The 16,478-nt window shown below is 32.5% G+C and overlaps 4 protein-coding genes across 6 annotated transcripts; all 4 read left to right on the forward strand.

The window, feature by feature from the left end:
* Window positions 1-504: 504 nt before the first annotated feature.
* LOC137827569 (VAN3-binding protein) lies at window positions 505-5,146 on the forward strand. Of its 3 annotated transcripts, none has more exons than XM_068633763.2 (7): window positions 505-904; window positions 1,445-1,555; window positions 2,446-2,896; window positions 3,363-3,605; window positions 3,841-3,890; window positions 4,148-4,205; window positions 4,389-5,146. In XM_068633763.2, exons 1-7 carry the CDS (start codon window positions 584-586, stop codon window positions 4,610-4,612), a joined length of 1,458 nt encoding a protein of 485 aa, XP_068489864.2. In that variant the 5' UTR covers window positions 505-583; the 3' UTR covers window positions 4,613-5,146. The 3 variants fall into 3 exon arrangements, with proteins under 3 accessions (XP_068489864.2, XP_068489863.2, XP_068489865.2); XM_068633762.2 differs by having other exon boundaries at window positions 507-904; window positions 1,436-1,555; XM_068633764.2 differs by having other exon boundaries at window positions 509-904; window positions 1,448-1,555.
* Window positions 5,147-6,049: 903 nt separating this feature from the next.
* LOC137828433 (uncharacterized) lies at window positions 6,050-8,073 on the forward strand. The gene has a single exon (XM_068635012.2). The coding sequence runs from the start codon at window positions 7,404-7,406 to the stop codon at window positions 7,932-7,934; it is 531 nt and encodes a 176-aa protein (XP_068491113.2). The 5' UTR covers window positions 6,050-7,403; the 3' UTR covers window positions 7,935-8,073.
* A 1,209-nt stretch (window positions 8,074-9,282) lies between these two features.
* CLH2 (chlorophyllase 2) lies at window positions 9,283-11,348 on the forward strand. The gene is made up of 3 exons (XM_068633774.2): window positions 9,283-9,465; window positions 9,564-9,718; window positions 10,553-11,348. Exons 1-3 carry the CDS (start codon window positions 9,357-9,359, stop codon window positions 11,228-11,230), a joined length of 942 nt encoding a protein of 313 aa, XP_068489875.1. The 5' UTR covers window positions 9,283-9,356; the 3' UTR covers window positions 11,231-11,348.
* A 2,449-nt stretch (window positions 11,349-13,797) lies between these two features.
* Window positions 13,798-15,843, forward strand: LOC137827575 (heat stress transcription factor A-6b). The gene is made up of 2 exons (XM_068633771.2): window positions 13,798-14,310; window positions 15,005-15,843. Exons 1-2 carry the CDS (start codon window positions 13,996-13,998, stop codon window positions 15,722-15,724), a joined length of 1,035 nt encoding a protein of 344 aa, XP_068489872.2. The 5' UTR covers window positions 13,798-13,995; the 3' UTR covers window positions 15,725-15,843.
* Window positions 15,844-16,478: the final 635 nt, after the last annotated feature.

Genomic DNA, 16,478 nt, shown 5'->3' on the forward strand with positions numbered 1-16,478 from the left:
ATAAAATGAATTTAGTCTTGATATAAAAAAGTTATGAACATGGAATTTGAGAAAATGAAATACAAATACTTTCTCACTTTAACTGAAAAGAAGGGTTTATATACCAAAGTCCCTTTAATCTTACCCTCAATTCTTTGATTTTATTCACTTGGGTATAAAGTGGAACTTATCTATGATGTTTTTTCCTTTTCACCACTTTGGAAAAAGATACATTTTTTTTATTTACCACAATTGTGAGTGAAACACCAAAGGATATTTTTTTTATTGGATATTTAATTATATAAATAGATTACTAAATCAATTAAAATTTCTAATTAATCTACCTATTTAACATGTTTTTTCCTTTGTAAATTTTTTTTCCCCTTCTTTATTATGAAGTGTGGTAGGGTATATTTTGCATGATGGCATCGAACAACGAGAGCCGTAGATGAAATCCTGACCAAGATCAACGGTTGTCAGATGTCTGGGTACTCTTTTAATAGAACTTCTTACTTCCACTTCCCTCTTCCTCTTAAAACCTCTCTGATTCTCTGAACAAAACAAAACCTCTTCGTCTTCGTTTCTCCGAAACCCGAACCCGAAAATGGAAAAGGAGCGACCCGCATGGAGACCCGACCCGTTTCACGGTACTGCGCCACGCGACCCCATGGAGTTCCTCTCCCGGTCGTGGAGCGCCTCCGCGCTGGAAGTCTCGAAGACCCTCTCTTCGTCTCAACAGCTTCCACCTTGTTCCAACAAAACCAACAACAACCTTAACCTTTGTTCTAGCAATTCTAATGCCTCTGTGATACTCGAAGACATAGCGGGTGAAGTTGAAGACTCCGCCACTGTTTCTGGCAACCCTTTCTCCTTCGCTTCCTCTGAAACCTCGCAGATGATCATGGATCGCATCATGTCTCACTCCGTATGCTCACTATCTCTTCCACTCTTTCTTCATCCTTAATTTCTCACTTTCTTCTCTCTGCAACTACTTCTATGTCGAAAGGAGAATAAGAAAATCATTTTTTCAATGTGGTACTTGCTCAGTAGGAGTATACTAGTAGTTGAATTCAGTGAAGGAAATCGTTTTTTTCTGTATCAGTTTTGGTACTGTAAAAATTTCAAGATTACTGTGTATTTTTTTTCTTAGTTTTTACATTTCAACTTTATCTATTTTAGACATTTTAAACTTTTCAGTTCATGTACATATAATTTTTAACCTGTTTAGCTTTTACTGTCAAAATTAATGAAAACTAAAAAGATAGCAAGCATGAAAATAAAATTTAGTAGTTTATAAATATAGGCAGATAAAATTTGTTTGGTTATAGGATATAGGAATAGGAATGATTAAAGCTAGAATGAATAAGGCATTAGAATGAATATGTTTGTATGAGTTGTGTTCGATTTTTGTGTGTTTATGGTGAGAAAAGACTGAAGCAGAATGGGTGGTTTTGAGTTTGGTCAGCAGGAGGTATCGCCAAGGACCTCAGGAAGGCTCTCTCACAGCAGTGGCCCTCTTAATGGCTCCCTAACAGACAGCCCCCCGGTTTCGCCTTCTGAGATTGACGATTTCAAGGTAACTATGTCTCTCTCTCTCTCTTTCTCTCTCTGAACCGACAAACATGTTTTATTTTTAATGGAGTTACACTTTTTGTTTTGGTGCAAAGCACGAACACTGATATCACTGCACACTTGGACCGAACCAACCAACCAGACCAACCATGTAGTTTCAGCTTTCTCACTTACCAACAAAACAAAACAAACTTGGAGAGACTCCTGTGCTTTTCTCTCTTCATTGCAAACAAACACAAACAAACTAGTTAGTACTTGTTTTGTTTTTGTTCTTCTTAAAATTACAAAACTAGTTAGTTAACATAAAATAGTGTTTTTAGCCCAGCCAAAAATGGACCATTTTTGCTTCGCATGTTTCTGAGTGTTTCAATTGTTTTGTTAGGTTTACAATACCAAAAGCTGCAGGTTTTTTGTTTCCATTGCAATTTCAGTGACAAGGTTAAGCACTGGTCCCCCTCTTTGTGAAATTGGTGAATTCCACCAACAATAACCATCCTTCTGAACATGCCTGAAAAAAAAATTCCATATAGGGCTGCATTAATAGCTGATGGACCACCCTATTGGATAATTGGAATTATGGAATGAACATGACCATAGGCACAGAACAAAATATAAATAAAGATCAGAACAGTTTTTGACTCTGCCGCACCAGGGTTATTATCTTGTTCTTTTGTTCAGAACAGAGATTAATGTTAACAAATTTTGTTAACTTGGTACTAAAATATTTACAAATTTTGATAAGGTTTAGTGATTCAGAAATAGACACAGAATATTTTTCTCTGACACGACAAGATCCATTGTGTAACACAAAGTTTATGTTGCAATACAAGTTGTTGGTTACTTGTCTATGTTGTTGCTAAGAAGGGCCCACCACATGGAATTTTTTCTCTGCAGTATAACCGTTCCAACAACAACCACAACGCCACCAGCATCATCACTGGTCTGAATGGTCAATACTGGGGTGCCGGCGCGGCCGCCGCGGCAGCCGCCGCAGGCGGTGGTAAGACAGTGGGGAGGTGGCTGAAGGACAGGAAGGAGAAGAAGAAGGAGGAGACCAGGGCGCACAATGCTCAGCTCCACGCGGCTGTTTCCGTTGCTGGCGTCGCCGCCGCTGTTGCCGCCATCGCCGCCGCTACTGCAGCCTCTTCCGGCTCCAGAAAGGACGAGCAGATGGCAAAGACTGACATGGCGGTGGCGTCGGCGGCCACGCTTGTGGCAGCCCAGTGTGTGGAGGCTGCCGAGGCCATGGGTGCAGAGCGCGACCACCTGGCCTCGGTGGTCAGCTCTGCCGTGAACGTGAGGTCCGCCGGCGACATCACGACGTTGACGGCAGCTGCGGCCACAGGTATGCGCATGACAGTAGAAACAAATGCATTCAGTTGAATTGCTTTAACATTAAAATTTTAACAATATAATTGGATAACTATTTTGAATTTATTTAACTATAATGTACATAACTTTAAAGGGCAGGGGATTATTGATTTTGTGATAATTATTTTTCATTTTTACTTCACACTGGCTCAAATTTAGAACCAAATTAAAAAACTTTATATTGTTAGTCTCTCGAAATTAAAGTGAATTAATTTTCCCTCAATTATTGTTTTTATTCCTTGTTTTATGCTAGCATTTTTTGTAATATACCCTGACATACGACAACTTTATATTATCTTATTCTGATGCTCATGCAATATTTTCAGGTAACAATAGTTATTGTTTGCAAAATGGATCTGTTTCTGTCCCTACATAGAATTTTTTTTGTGGGGTTTTGGTGCTTTTGTGTTAAGCATGGTGTTTGTGGCTTGATTTTGCAGCTTTACGTGGGGCTGCCACGTTGAAAGCGAGGGTCCTTAAGGAGGTTTGGAACATAGCAGCTGTGATTCCTGTGGAGAAGAATTTGGGTGGTGGTGGTGGCGGCGGTGGCGGTGGTAACGGTAGCAATGGTAGCTCTAATAGTAGCTTCAGTGGTGAAATGGTGGCAGAAGAAAATTTCTTGGGTATCTGTAGCAGAGAATTGCTAGCCAGAGGTTGTGAACTTCTGAAACGCACACGCACTGGTATATTTCCTGAAATTTACTTTTCTGTTCTATTATTTTACTTTGTTTGATTCAGAAGGGTTGTTACAGTAAGTTTTGTTGTCTGCTATAATTTGGCATGGTTTGTGTTTTGTGTCTGTGGAGTAAAAAGACATCAGTGAAGCAGATTTTGTTGTGTTATTTTTAAATGTCATGTGTTTGTTCCTTGTATGATGATTAGGAAATGATTTGATTTGAGAAATGGTTGGTCTTGCAGGTGAACTGCATTGGAAAATTGTATCCGTTTACATAAACAGGATGAACCAGGTGCGACTTTTTCTTTACTTTGTTCCAAATGATGTATTATGCAGAATGTTAATGTACTTTTGGTTCTAGGGTATATAGATAAGCAATTATTTGGTGATCAATTAAGAGTTGTGATAATGAGTATGAACCTGGTTGTGGAAAAAGTTATAAAGTGAGGGTGCTTAGTATGATGTGATGTGAAGGGATCAGATCAAGTTTTAGTTTTCCAAGAAATGTGCAAGTTGTGATAACCCTTTGGAGCCTCTTTTTGTGCTCAGGTTATGGTGAAGATGAAGAGCAGGCACGTTGCTGGGACCATCACAAAAAAGAAGAAGAGTGAGTCTTTGATTTTGGTTTACTTTTTTGTCCCACTCTTCAAATAATTTAACTGAATTGGAGGTGGGTCTTGCTCCGGTTTGGGGATTTGTGAAAGCTGTGGTCTTTAAAGTAGGAAAAAGAATCAAAAGGGTTGTTCTTTAAGTTTTAATTCCAAACCCCTTTTTTGAAAATATTGCACAGATGTGGTGCTTGGAGTGATCAAAGACATGGCTGCTTGGCCTGGCCGCCACTTGCTTGAAGGTGGAGAGAACCGTCGCTACTTTGGTTTGAAAACTGTGATGCGTGGTGTTGTTGAATTTGAGTGCAGAAATCAGAGAGAGTATGATGTGTGGACTCAGGGTGTGTCAAGGCTTCTATCTCTTGCTGCTGATAGGAACAACAGAAACAGAATATGTAACGTTTGATTGTGAAGAAATTTTGGGATTTGGGAAAAGGGTAAAGGGAAAAGGGATTCTTGCTAGTATGATTGATGATGATAATGATCTAATGAACATGGTAGTAGAGCTTTTGATACATGATGGGGTGGGGGATTTGATCCAAATGTAAAAAAATTGAAATGAAGTTCCAATTATGTCATATGGGGTTTTCTTTCTTACTTTCTTTAATCTTGGGGGGCACACTTGGATACTTTTATGTATTTTTTGAATGGGAAAGTAGAGTCATTTGAACCAAAGTGAGAGAAAATCATGTGAAACTTGGTGTTGTTCTTTTGCTGATTTGGAAAGAAGTTAAAGGAGTAAGTATCTTAGACCAAAGGTAGTCAAAAGAAAAGAACAAAAGAAAGGGGTGAGATTTGAGTGAAGTGTAGCATTGAAGATAAAGACAAAGGTTGATGATGATCTATGTCTTTTGTTTATACATGTTGATTTGTTCTTTCCCTCATTGGATCCCGAGAAATAGTTTAAGGTTTGTGAGATAGTCATCATTGTTTTGGATTATATTCTTCTTCTTCTTCACTTTGTGTATTGTTTGTTTAAAGTAAAAGTGCTGAACAGATATATAATATGCCTTGGCAAATATTGCTGAGAGTGACTTAACATGTAAATAATTCCTAACTTTACTGCAACATGTGGTAAGTTTAAATTTAAAGTGTCTTTTATGCACTTCTTTTTTATTTTCTGTTTTCTAAATGGTTTTCATAAAGTTTTATTCTCTTGCTTCATTGCCAATCATGATCTCAACCGAGACTACTTTTTCTTTGTTTCAATTTCAAAATATATTGATAGTTGGATAAAGAATCATGGAGCACAGTTTTGCCTGTTATTTTTTGCTAACTTTCAAAGTTTTCAGAATCAAATTAGCTTATTATTAGGTTTCATTTTAAGAAAATTAAATATTTTAAAATTTCAGTTAAGTGTGAGAAAGCAAAATGTATTTATATTAACACTTTAGAAGTGGTCACACTTTTTTTTATTACTGAATACAGATGTGCAACAATGTATGTGTTTTTATTAGTTAAGAATAATAGTTGTATAACTACTTATTTAAATTAAAAAGAATTCATAATATTCTATTTAATTAATAAGTAATATAGGAATGAAGAAACACAGTTGTTATCGAAGCATAAACTTTATAATAATGATCGATCAGATCTAGTTTATTTTAATAAACATAATGGTTAAATATTTATATTAATACTGTTTAATATAATTTTAATACTTTATATATTAAGTAGTAAAAATAAGTATTATACTAATTCTTATGCTCAAATTTTTTATTCTAACTTAAAAGAAGTTACTTTCAAAATTCACCTTGATATAAGCATAATTATTTTGATTCATTCCGGAATAAAGGTTATTTTTGAAATTTTTTAAATTGTGTTGGGTGCAGGTTGGAAAATGTCGGGTGTAGGAAGAATTTGCCCAAGACCATTGATGGGCTAGAACAATTAATTGGTTGTTGGGCTGGGCTTTTCTACAATTTGATTTGGCTGTTTCTCCCAGCATCCCAACAAATGACTTCTTACACCCATCATTCCTCAAAAAGACCATTTTAACCCTTTTAAAAATAACTTTTGGATTACTCCATTTTAAGATATTTTCCAAACATACTTTCTCTGGAACATATTTTATGAATTCTGGATTTACCATTTCGAAAATATATTTTGCTTATGGAACACTATTCTGAAAATACTTTTACTTACGGAATTTTTAATGTAACAAATGTTAGCATTGTTTGAATCATATTATATATATATATATATATATTAGATATTGTGAAAAATGGAAACCATATTTTCGTATACAAAAACAATGATGAAATGATGAGCCAAAAAATAGGTACTAATTAAACTCTAAAACAATGAATTTTATCATGTGTCTTGACCGAGTAAACCAAGTCACGTATATTAAGGTTAAACTGATGTAGAGTATAATAATTTTTTTTATAATAAGTGAAGACATATAAAATAAGTTTTGATCTCTTCCAAAAATATATTAAACGAGTTTAGATTTATAGGTTGAATTTATGATAAGTTTAGACATATAAAATATTCAATATAGCTACATTAAAATTTAAAAACATGAATAATATTTTTAATTTAACATGGGTCTTGAAAGATGTGAACTACATTAGATTATTTATTTATTTATTCTTCAAGTAAAATAATAATGTAATATTTAAATGAAATGTATAAACTAAAAAAATAAAATATAGTAACTATAACTTCATTAACAATATGTTGGTAAATATTTATAATATCACAACTCTTTGATCACTTCATAATCTAATTATAATATGTCATGCATTGACCAAAATGTTCAAATCTTTTGGAAAGATATAAATAATCAAAATAATTTTTTTTATAGACACAGTTGTCAGTTTTGATGAACACACCTATTTGTAGGTTCCATCAAATTCTAATCCAAACCCTAAAAGAACAACCTCAATTAACACCTTAATTATCTGCTCCTACATTTTAGCTTAATCATCATCTTCCAAAAATTGAATGCCCTAAAAAAACAATTTTTGTCCCTATTTAAGTGAGTTTGTGATCTGAGTCTTCTTCCCCTGTTCGCCATGGCCAAGCACAAGAAAAAAGAAAAAACCTTTCTCTAACAGATCTTTTTCTCCCTTCTTTCTTCACATTGTTTAACAAAATCCAAACCAAACCACCGTGCGGATTATCATTGGAAGCAGAAGAAAGAAGGATAAGAGAAAAAGAAAAACAAAACTAACTAACGTTAGAAAACAGTTATGACAGTTATGTCGAAAAAGGTTATTCTCCGACCGGCCGTGTCTCGCCGGCGGCAGCCGCTGTTGCAGCAGAGCCATAGTTACCCGCAGGCGGGGACGCGGCTGGGGGAGGCGGTGGGCGGCACCGCCGCCGTGTGCTGCTGCTTCTCTTTCGGGCTGGCGAACATGGTGTATCTGGCGGTGTACAAGGTGCCGGCGAGCCTTTACCAGAAGGCTCTGAGGCGGAAACGGCGGCGGCTGCAGAGCATGGGGGAGGGGTTGGAGATGGCGGCGCACGTGCGGCGGTGCACGTGCGGATGCTGCGACGACATCATGGGCTTGGGGCGGCTGTATCCGCTGTGCAGCGACGACGAGGGCGACGTGGCGGCGGTGATGCGGCGGCGGAGCGTGGCGGAGAAGGACGCGGACGTGGTGGAGCTGGAGAATGAGATGTGGGAGCGGTTTTACGGTTCTGGGTTTTGGAGAAGCCCGTCTCAGAGAAACGAAAAAGCTGTTCCTTCTCCAAATCTTAAGCTTATTGCTTTTAAGTGATTATTCCTTCCCTCAACAACAACCTCTGTATATGAATCAACATTAATGGGAACTTGTTGCTTTTTGGATTTTTCCATTAATGTCCTTCCTTTTTAGGTTCTTTCATTTCAATCTAATTATCATTTTTCTCTTTACTTTATTTTATTTTTTACTATAAAATTCGCACACTTTTTTTAGATAATGATCCGTTTTGGATATAAGTATCTGATATCGATATTCGTAAGACACCTATCATATCAATAAAGTGTTTAATTAAAAAAATATATTAAATTTTTAATAATTTTAACACCATTATACCACAATTTTAAAAATGATAAATACATTAATTTTTTAAAACTTAAATTTATTGTATAAATTTTTATTATAATTATATAAATAAAGAACAAATCTTTTTGAACCAACCATAAAAAACATCTTTATGTTTCAAAATTTTTTTTGACAAATATTATCAATTTATATAATTCATAAATTATATAATATATAGATATGTGTCCCGTATCTTACATTTCAGATATTATATATATATATATATATATATATATATATCCGTGTTTATATCATATTAGTATCCGTATCAGTATCTCTGCTATATAGTTGGTAAGAAAATAATTTTAAGAGGGGATTTTATTCATTTATAAAAAATAATTTATATAAATAAAATAGAAATATTTTATGAAAAAAATTAAAAGGAAACATACTAAATCCTTAATCAACAATTTATTGATTTAAATGGTATATTTTAATATTTTTTTTTGTCGAGTTTGCTTCCTTAATTAAAGTCTCAAAATTTCATAAAGATAAATGATGAAACGAGAAAACCCTAATAAAATAACGTACCTCTCATAACAAGATTCCTTACAGCATAAAATTTGTACAACAAATCTTATAATATGAGATAGGTATGGAAAAAAAGTTGTTCACAATGATAGAAAGGTGAAAAACAAGATGCAATAAATAAAGTTTTGTTAGAATAAATAATCAAATAAAAGAAAAAACTTCAATCCATGAATAAATGTTAAATTTTATGGGATAAGATTTTATGAAAATAGGAATAAACAATAAATACAGTCTCATCATGTTTAAATATTATAAAAATTATTATAAGTTTAACAACTCTTTTAAGAAACAAAAATATTTTTTCTGTTTTGTATTTCTCTGAAATGAAAACATGTTATATAGAAGAATTAAGGTGTGAACTTAACAAAACCGGGGTTGGAAATAACAAAGCTCCCAAGTTTTTGTGCATAAAGAATCTTTAGCAGCCTTAAACATGTTATTGGGCCTTTGGTCCACTAAAACTAAATATCATCTTCAACCAAACCAAAATATCCAAAAAAACTAAAGGTGACAAGGCTACATAAAAGCCACAAGTTTGTCATCTAATTCTGCAGCAAAAACTTAGCAGAAGCTCAATTATCAGTTATGTGTTCTTATATCTGTTCTTATTTATCATCTACAAGTGTATTTGACACTGGAAAGTACACAACTGAGATTTTAAGGGTGGAATCTGAATCATATACACAGAACAATGGTACACTATGGTTCCCTTAACTTTTACAATTATGTTTTTCCATTTTTTGGTTACTCAAAGTTCAGTTCACTGTGTAACTTTTTGTTTTCTATGCTCAGTTCCCCCACCAAAACCTCTCTTGATTGCCACTCCTCATGAAGCTGGAGAATTCTCAGTGCTGATCTTCCTACATGGCTATCTACTTTACAACTCATTCTATTCTCAGCTAATTCAACATGTTGCTTCTCATGGATTCATTGTCATTGCTCCTCAGGTCAGTTACCATTACCATGTAAAGCCTAAACCTTAAACCCTAAACTCTTATACACGAATATTAGTGTTCTATGAATAAGTTGAGGAAAATAGATTTGGGATTATTATTTCTTAGAAAAACATGATGATAATGAGTAGGTTAGTTTATCATGTTGCCATTACTTGATTATTAAAAGTACATAAACACAAGCATAACAGAAGTTATTCTCTTTTATCATCATCAATTCTGTGTTTACCACTGCATGAGTATAATGTCAGTTTTTTTCCCTTTAGACATAGGGATACATATCCTAAGCATCATAATTATGGGAAATCATTAGAAAGTAGGCCTGATTGTGATGTTGAGGAAGAAGCCATGATGAGACCTTGGCCTTTGCAAATAAATTGGTTTCTTTCTTTCCCTTGATCCTCTGCCACAACTTTCCTAATAGAGGTTATGTGACTAACCCATATGATTTGATTTGTATAGTCTTAATTATCTATTATTTTTTGTTTTTATTACTTATTATTTCTTTAAAACTCTAATCATATTTTATAAATATATCTCTGAAATATATTTTATCTATTTCTTTCAACTTCATAAATATAAGTTTAAAATTCTAATATGGAATTTAGAGTCTTTTTTGGATACAAAGCTATCTATATAAGAGTTTCTCTACTGAAAAAAATCTGCATTTTCAATTGAGAGCTCTCAAAAACACTTATAACTTTATTGTATCAATAAACATTGCTCTCTGTGATGGAATGCCATTCATTTGATTGTTGCTGCATAATTACTAGTGGTATGAATCCCTTCAACTGCAAGGTTAATTTAAATCTTGTTTGCACTTGACAGTTGTACACAGTGGCAGGACCTGATACAAGTGATGAGATTCATTCTGCAGCTGCAATCACAAATTGGTTATCTGAAGGACTGTGTAAGTTTCTTCCACCAAATGTAATACCAAACTTGAACAAAGTAGCACTTTCTGGCCATAGTCGTGGAGGCAAAACAGCATTTGCTCTTTCTCTGAGGAGACTAAACATCAGCACTGATATCAAGTTTTCAGCCTTGATAGGAGTGGACCCAGTTGATGGAATGGACAAAGGAAAGCAAATTCCTCCACCAGTTCTGACCTATGTTCCTCACTCATTTGATCTTGATATGCCAGTGATGGTGATAGGGTCAGGTCTAGGTGAAGTGAAAAGGAATCCCTTGTTTCCCCCTTGTGCACCTAAGGGTGTGAACCATGAAAATTTCTTCAAGGAGTGTAAGAAACCTGCATGGTATTTTGTGGCCAAGGATTATGGCCACTCTGACATGCTAGATGATGATACCAAGGGAATTAGGGGGAAAGCTACATATTGTCTATGCAAAAATGGAGACTCAAGGAAACCAATGAGGAGGTTTGTTGGAGGAGTCATTGTTGCATTCTTGAAAGCATACTTGCAGGATGATTATGGGGACTTATTGGCCATTAGAGACATGCATGTGAGTCTTCCATTGGAGTTCAAATTTGATTCCTATGTGTAAAAATCACAGAAGATGTGAAGCATATATTCTGCTATAATGACACATATTATGACATAGGACTGAACTTCTGAGTTACACATGTTAAATTCAATAATGATACTTTGAGAACTTACTTCAATATACCAATTAACTTGTTCCAATATACAACTTGTGATTGTGATTGATGATATGAACATAAACCGTGATTGTGATTGATGATATGAACATAAACCGTGATTGTGATTGATGATATGAACATAAACCGGTAGAAGTTTTAAGCAGCAAAATAGGATTATAGATTAGTGCAAGTTCTCAATATATTACTTCTATTAGATTTCTATAATCTTAATAAATTGGTCCATTTTATACTGCATCTACTCTTTTTCTGACTCAAAGAACTATATTTGACAGACATAAAATCCATTAACCATAGAAGATTGTAGTTGAAGTGATTGTTAGTTGAGTTTGGTTAGAATAAACATAAGTTTTTTAACTTTAAGTAAGAATTTTGTAATCATCAATTACTGTCTCTATTATGTGTTAAAAGAAGGGGAAGAAGAAAAAACAAAAGGAAAGAAAAAGAGGGAGTGATTTGATGAAATTGCAATATATTTAATTATGTTTTAAGTTTTGATAATACCCCATAATTGATCATATTAGAGATTATAATTTTTTTCAGATCTTATCTTTTATAAAAAAAACAAAACAATATTATTGTAAAATATTTTCTTCATTTTTTCAATAAAATAATTTTTATTTTCATTTTATTTTTTTATTTCTCTTTTTCTTTCTTTTTCATTCATTTTTCTTTCTTTCTATCAAACAACAAAAATCAAAACATTAAAGTTAATATGATATTTCCCAATTAAGAAAAATAATTTGTTTTTTATTCTTATAATCCTAAATTCCTAGTATCTCCGCAAATTATCTAGAGGGGGTGTTAAAAATCAAATTGATTAAAAGAACAAAAATAATAAATCAACAAAAATAGAATGATTTAGTTCAGATTTGAAATACAAAGTTAAGAATTAAACTTTAAATATAATGTTATGTTTTTAGAATTAACTAACAACTAACAAAAAATACTTAAATATGTCTTTTTAAGGTTATTTGTATTGTAATCTTAACTGTATAAAAATACCATGCGTTGCGTAAATTTTATATTAAACTAAAACTAAAATAAAGCAGACTACATTTAGTTTTTATATTTAATTTGAGTCATTATTCAATAAAAAATATAATTAAATTAATATGTGAAACATGAATATAAAGTTCTAATTTTATACACACAAAAAATAATACATTTTTTTTCTAAAATATCTTAAGTTGATTGGAATTGAGTCTTGGCTTATCAATCATTAAAGACTCTTCACCTAAATCTATCTTTACATTTTTTTATTCATTTCTTTTGATTAGGAGATATTAAATTTCTTTCAATAAAAGATAATGGAAAATTATTTGTGATTCTAAAATTGCCACGTCAACAAGTGTGACGTGTAAATTTCTTAGCCTTTTAGTTTAAAAATAAAATAAAATGTGGGCCAATTCATCTAGAAATATGACCAATCATATAAAATGTTCCTCCAAACCAAACCTAATTTTTCTCTATGTTCTCAGATTCTAATGTTTTTTAAAATTATATCTATATATATAATATTAAATTCATTTAATTTAAATTAAAAATAATATCTCTAATTTTATATGAGAAAATACCAATATTTGATACTATCTATATCTATTAAAAAATCAACAATATTGTTAACATATTTATAAATAAATTTACTATCTATTATTATTAATTATGTAATGGAATATATATTATAATTTTTTAAATACCTTTTTTATAAAAATAAAAGTTAAGTAATTTTTCTCGCATTTGTGAAACATTAGTATAAATTGGATAATAATATGTTTCACATTATATCTAAGAATAAGAATAGTACAAATCTCTTTGCTTGTGCTAAAAAATTATAATTATAAATAATTTTATTTTGAAGTGATTTTTTATATATACAATAATTGATATGTTCTACCCTATTTATAAAAAAAAGTAAAATTATTTATTTTTTTGAAAAATTTTATGTAAATAGGTTGAAATCACAATAAATAACTATTTCATAAAAAAAAACTTATTTTTTTAGTTTAAACATAACCAGCATTTTAGGAATATTTAAAATATAAACATTTTTATATACTAAATATTGTTTTGCTAGCTTTTACAATAATCATATTTTTTATATTACATCCTTTTCTATATATTCTAAATTTGTTGTATGTATTAAAGAACATTAGGCTTTCCATTCACAAAAGTTGGAGAAACTTCTGACAACTCATTTCCATCAGCATTGTGAACATTGAAAAGGACAAACCAAATCAGATGAACACAATAATTGAAGAAAAAACCAAAGAGAAAATATCCTAAAATTTTCTAGAAACCTCTCTCAGTGAGAAATCACACAGTGAAACATTGAGATGAGAAATATCTAGTTCCATTCCTTTCAACACTCATGTGATCTTTATAAAGAAAGGACTCCAAAAAAGGAAAAGAACAAAAGCAACAGATACTATTTATAATTTGATGCTTGTTTGAAAGTATTTCTTTAAAATAACTTTTTGAAAAGAAATATAAAAATTGAATTAGTTTACATATAATTTTCATTTGAGTTTCACTCAAAAGCAGCTCCAATTTTTAGATAACTAAATAGTTGACACTGATGATGAGCTTGTTGAGAGAGAGGTTCACATTCAAAAATCAAAGCCAAAGACATCGTTTTTGACCACCCCAGATGAAAGTTTGTGTTGATTCATTTGTTAATATGAGTTGTGTTGATGATGGTCCTGTGATTGTGAAGGAGGAGGTTCATGGAGAAGGCTTTGTTGCTCCACAACCACTTGAGGGGCTTCATGAAAGTGGTCATCCACCATTCCTCACAAAGACTTATGACATAGTTGATGATGTTTCCACTGATGAGATAGTTTCATGGAGCAGAGAAAACAACAGCTTCGTTGTGTGGGATCCTCAAGCTTTTTCCATCACTCTTCTCCCCAAATACTTCAAACACAACAACTTCTCCAGCTTTGTCAGACAGCTCAATACCTATGTATGTATATTACTCTCTCTATATATATATGCATGCTTATACTATATACACAGCATGATCCACTTGGACACATCAACTAGATATATAAGTGTGTCTCATAAATCTCATATGCTAATTTTATATAAGTTAATATGAGGTTTAGTTAAACTTAAACTCTATTTTATTAATTTTATTTTTAAAGAATGGGCAAGAATGATGTCTGTACAAACATAACAGTTTTGTGTTGATCAAATGGTGTTTTATTTTGATCCATATGAAAAATGAGACTATCATGTCATATGCATTCATGTTGAAATGATGAATCTGTGCCATTTTCAATTAAATGAAATTGTATGATATTATGAATAACTGCAATGTATATATTCTTTTGTGTATAAATATGAATGTGTTATTAATAATTTGTTTCTGTCTTCGTTTGCTGATTGTGTATTATAGTTGGTAAATTTGATTGGTGTTTGGTATAATTTTATTTGCTGACCTTCCTTTCCTGTTCTCTTTCTGTTTGTTTAATGTCTTGAAAGGGAGAAGTACAAAGATTGCGTAACACATTATAATTGTTGACATGTTCCATTTGAGCTGTAACTTTGATCTTCTTTGATTGAAGGGTTTCTTAAGATATGGCTGTCACAATTCATTGTTACCAACATAGTGAGATTTTATGGATTTGAATAGAAGGAACTTGGTGTTGTTGTAGGGGTTTAAAAAGGTGGATCCTGATAAATGGGAGTTTGCTAATGAAGGGTTTCTCAGAGGACAAAGACATCTATTGAAGATCATAAGGAGGAGGAAGACCACTCATCAACCTCAACCACCACAACAATCTCTGGACCATTGTGTTGAAGTATTGGATGGAGAAATGGATGGGTTGAGACGTGAGAAGCAAGTTCTGATGGTGGAGCTGGTGAAGCTTAGACAACAACAGCAGAACACAAAAGACCACCTTCAATCAATGGAAAATAGGCTAAAAAAGACTGAGCAGAAACAGCATCAGACGATGAAGTTCTTGGCAAGGATAATGCAGAACCCCAACTTCTTGCAACAATTGGTTCAACAAAGGGAGTGGAGGAAAGAGCTGGAGGAAGCTTTTTCCAACAAGAGAAGAAGAGCTATTGATGAAGGGCATAATGATGCTGAAGAATGCTCAGGTTTGGTTAAACTTGAACAGGAGGAGTACACTGAGATATCAGAGCTTGAGGTTTCTGACATAGAGCTTGCTATGAACATACAAAGTGAAAGCCAAAAGAAGACTTGTGGTGAAGAACTTGAAAGTAGAAATGAAGGCATTGAGGAAGTACTCTTGGAAGAACTTTTGAATGAGGGTGTTGAAGAAGATCTACTAGGATTGGAAAATGATGACAATGAAGATATAATTTTGTTGTCTCAGGAACTTGGTTATTTAGCCTCTAAATCCTAAATAAGATTGATGCAGTGCAAGTTTGTTTTGGTGAGCTTAAAACTTTTGGTAAAAATAACTTCAAACATCATCTCATCACAGATTTTACTGTTATTCTAATACATTTGGAATTTTTTTTACTGGTATTGTGTTCATGGAAAGGGTACCTGAATTGCTTGAGTTGAAATTATTATGGATCACTATAAGTTTAATATATGGAAAACGAAGGAACACATTTGAAGATCTCAACATCTCTTAGACACTTCATAGCAGCTAAAATAAATAAAAGTTCATTTATATATTGAGATTTGTAGTTAATTAGTTAATTGGTAATTCTCAATAACTTCATGGTTAATGAGACTAAGTAAGTGATTAGTGAATTAAGATAAAATATGAGATAAATAAAATGTGGCTTAATAATTTAAAATGAAAATAAATATATAAAAAGGTGATGATGAATTGATAAAGTGGATGTTGTGGTGTTGAGATGTGATTGCAAGATTAAAGTTTTGGTTACATTCCAAACACATCCAGAAGTACCAACACACACTTTAATACATTAAAAAAATATTATTCAAAACTATTTTATTGTTTTCTATCACATCCCAGCCCAAAATAATTCTAGTGCCATCTACTATCTTCAAAAACTGTGATCAGCATCACATCTACTTTAACAACAACCAATCAAATTTTGTTAGAATTTTCAAAGTGATACTTATTATTTTAATACTTTTTTTAGGTAAATGTTATATATATATATATATATATATATATA

This window comes from Phaseolus vulgaris, chromosome 7 (genome assembly GCF_051622355.1).
Source record: "Phaseolus vulgaris cultivar YP4 chromosome 7, ASM5162235v1, whole genome shotgun sequence".
NCBI lineage: Eukaryota > Viridiplantae > Streptophyta > Magnoliopsida > Fabales > Fabaceae > Phaseolus > Phaseolus vulgaris.

Excerpts from the sequence above, each read along its gene's own strand:
- LOC137827569 (XM_068633762.2), top strand. The coding sequence starts at position 584 with ATGGAAAAGGAGCGACCCGCATGGAGACCCGACCCGTTTCACGGTACT. Across the intron at positions 1,556-2,445 it reads CTGAGATTGACGATTTCAAG|TATAACCGTTCCAACAACAA; the intron begins GTAACTATGTCT and ends TTTTCTCTGCAG. Across the intron at positions 3,891-4,147 it reads ACATAAACAGGATGAACCAG|GTTATGGTGAAGATGAAGAG; the intron begins GTGCGACTTTTT and ends TTTTGTGCTCAG.
- LOC137828433 (XM_068635012.2), top strand. The coding sequence starts at position 7,404 with ATGACAGTTATGTCGAAAAAGGTTATTCTCCGACCGGCCGTGTCTCGC.
- CLH2 (XM_068633774.2), top strand. The coding sequence starts at position 9,357 with ATGTGTTCTTATATCTGTTCTTATTTATCATCTACAAGTGTATTTGAC. Across the intron at positions 9,466-9,563 it reads ATCATATACACAGAACAATG|TTCCCCCACCAAAACCTCTC; the intron begins GTACACTATGGT and ends TTCTATGCTCAG. Across the intron at positions 9,719-10,552 it reads TCATTGTCATTGCTCCTCAG|TTGTACACAGTGGCAGGACC; the intron begins GTCAGTTACCAT and ends TGCACTTGACAG.
- LOC137827575 (XM_068633771.2), top strand. The coding sequence starts at position 13,996 with ATGAAAGTTTGTGTTGATTCATTTGTTAATATGAGTTGTGTTGATGAT. Across the intron at positions 14,311-15,004 it reads TCAGACAGCTCAATACCTAT|GGGTTTAAAAAGGTGGATCC; the intron begins GTATGTATATTA and ends GTGTTGTTGTAG.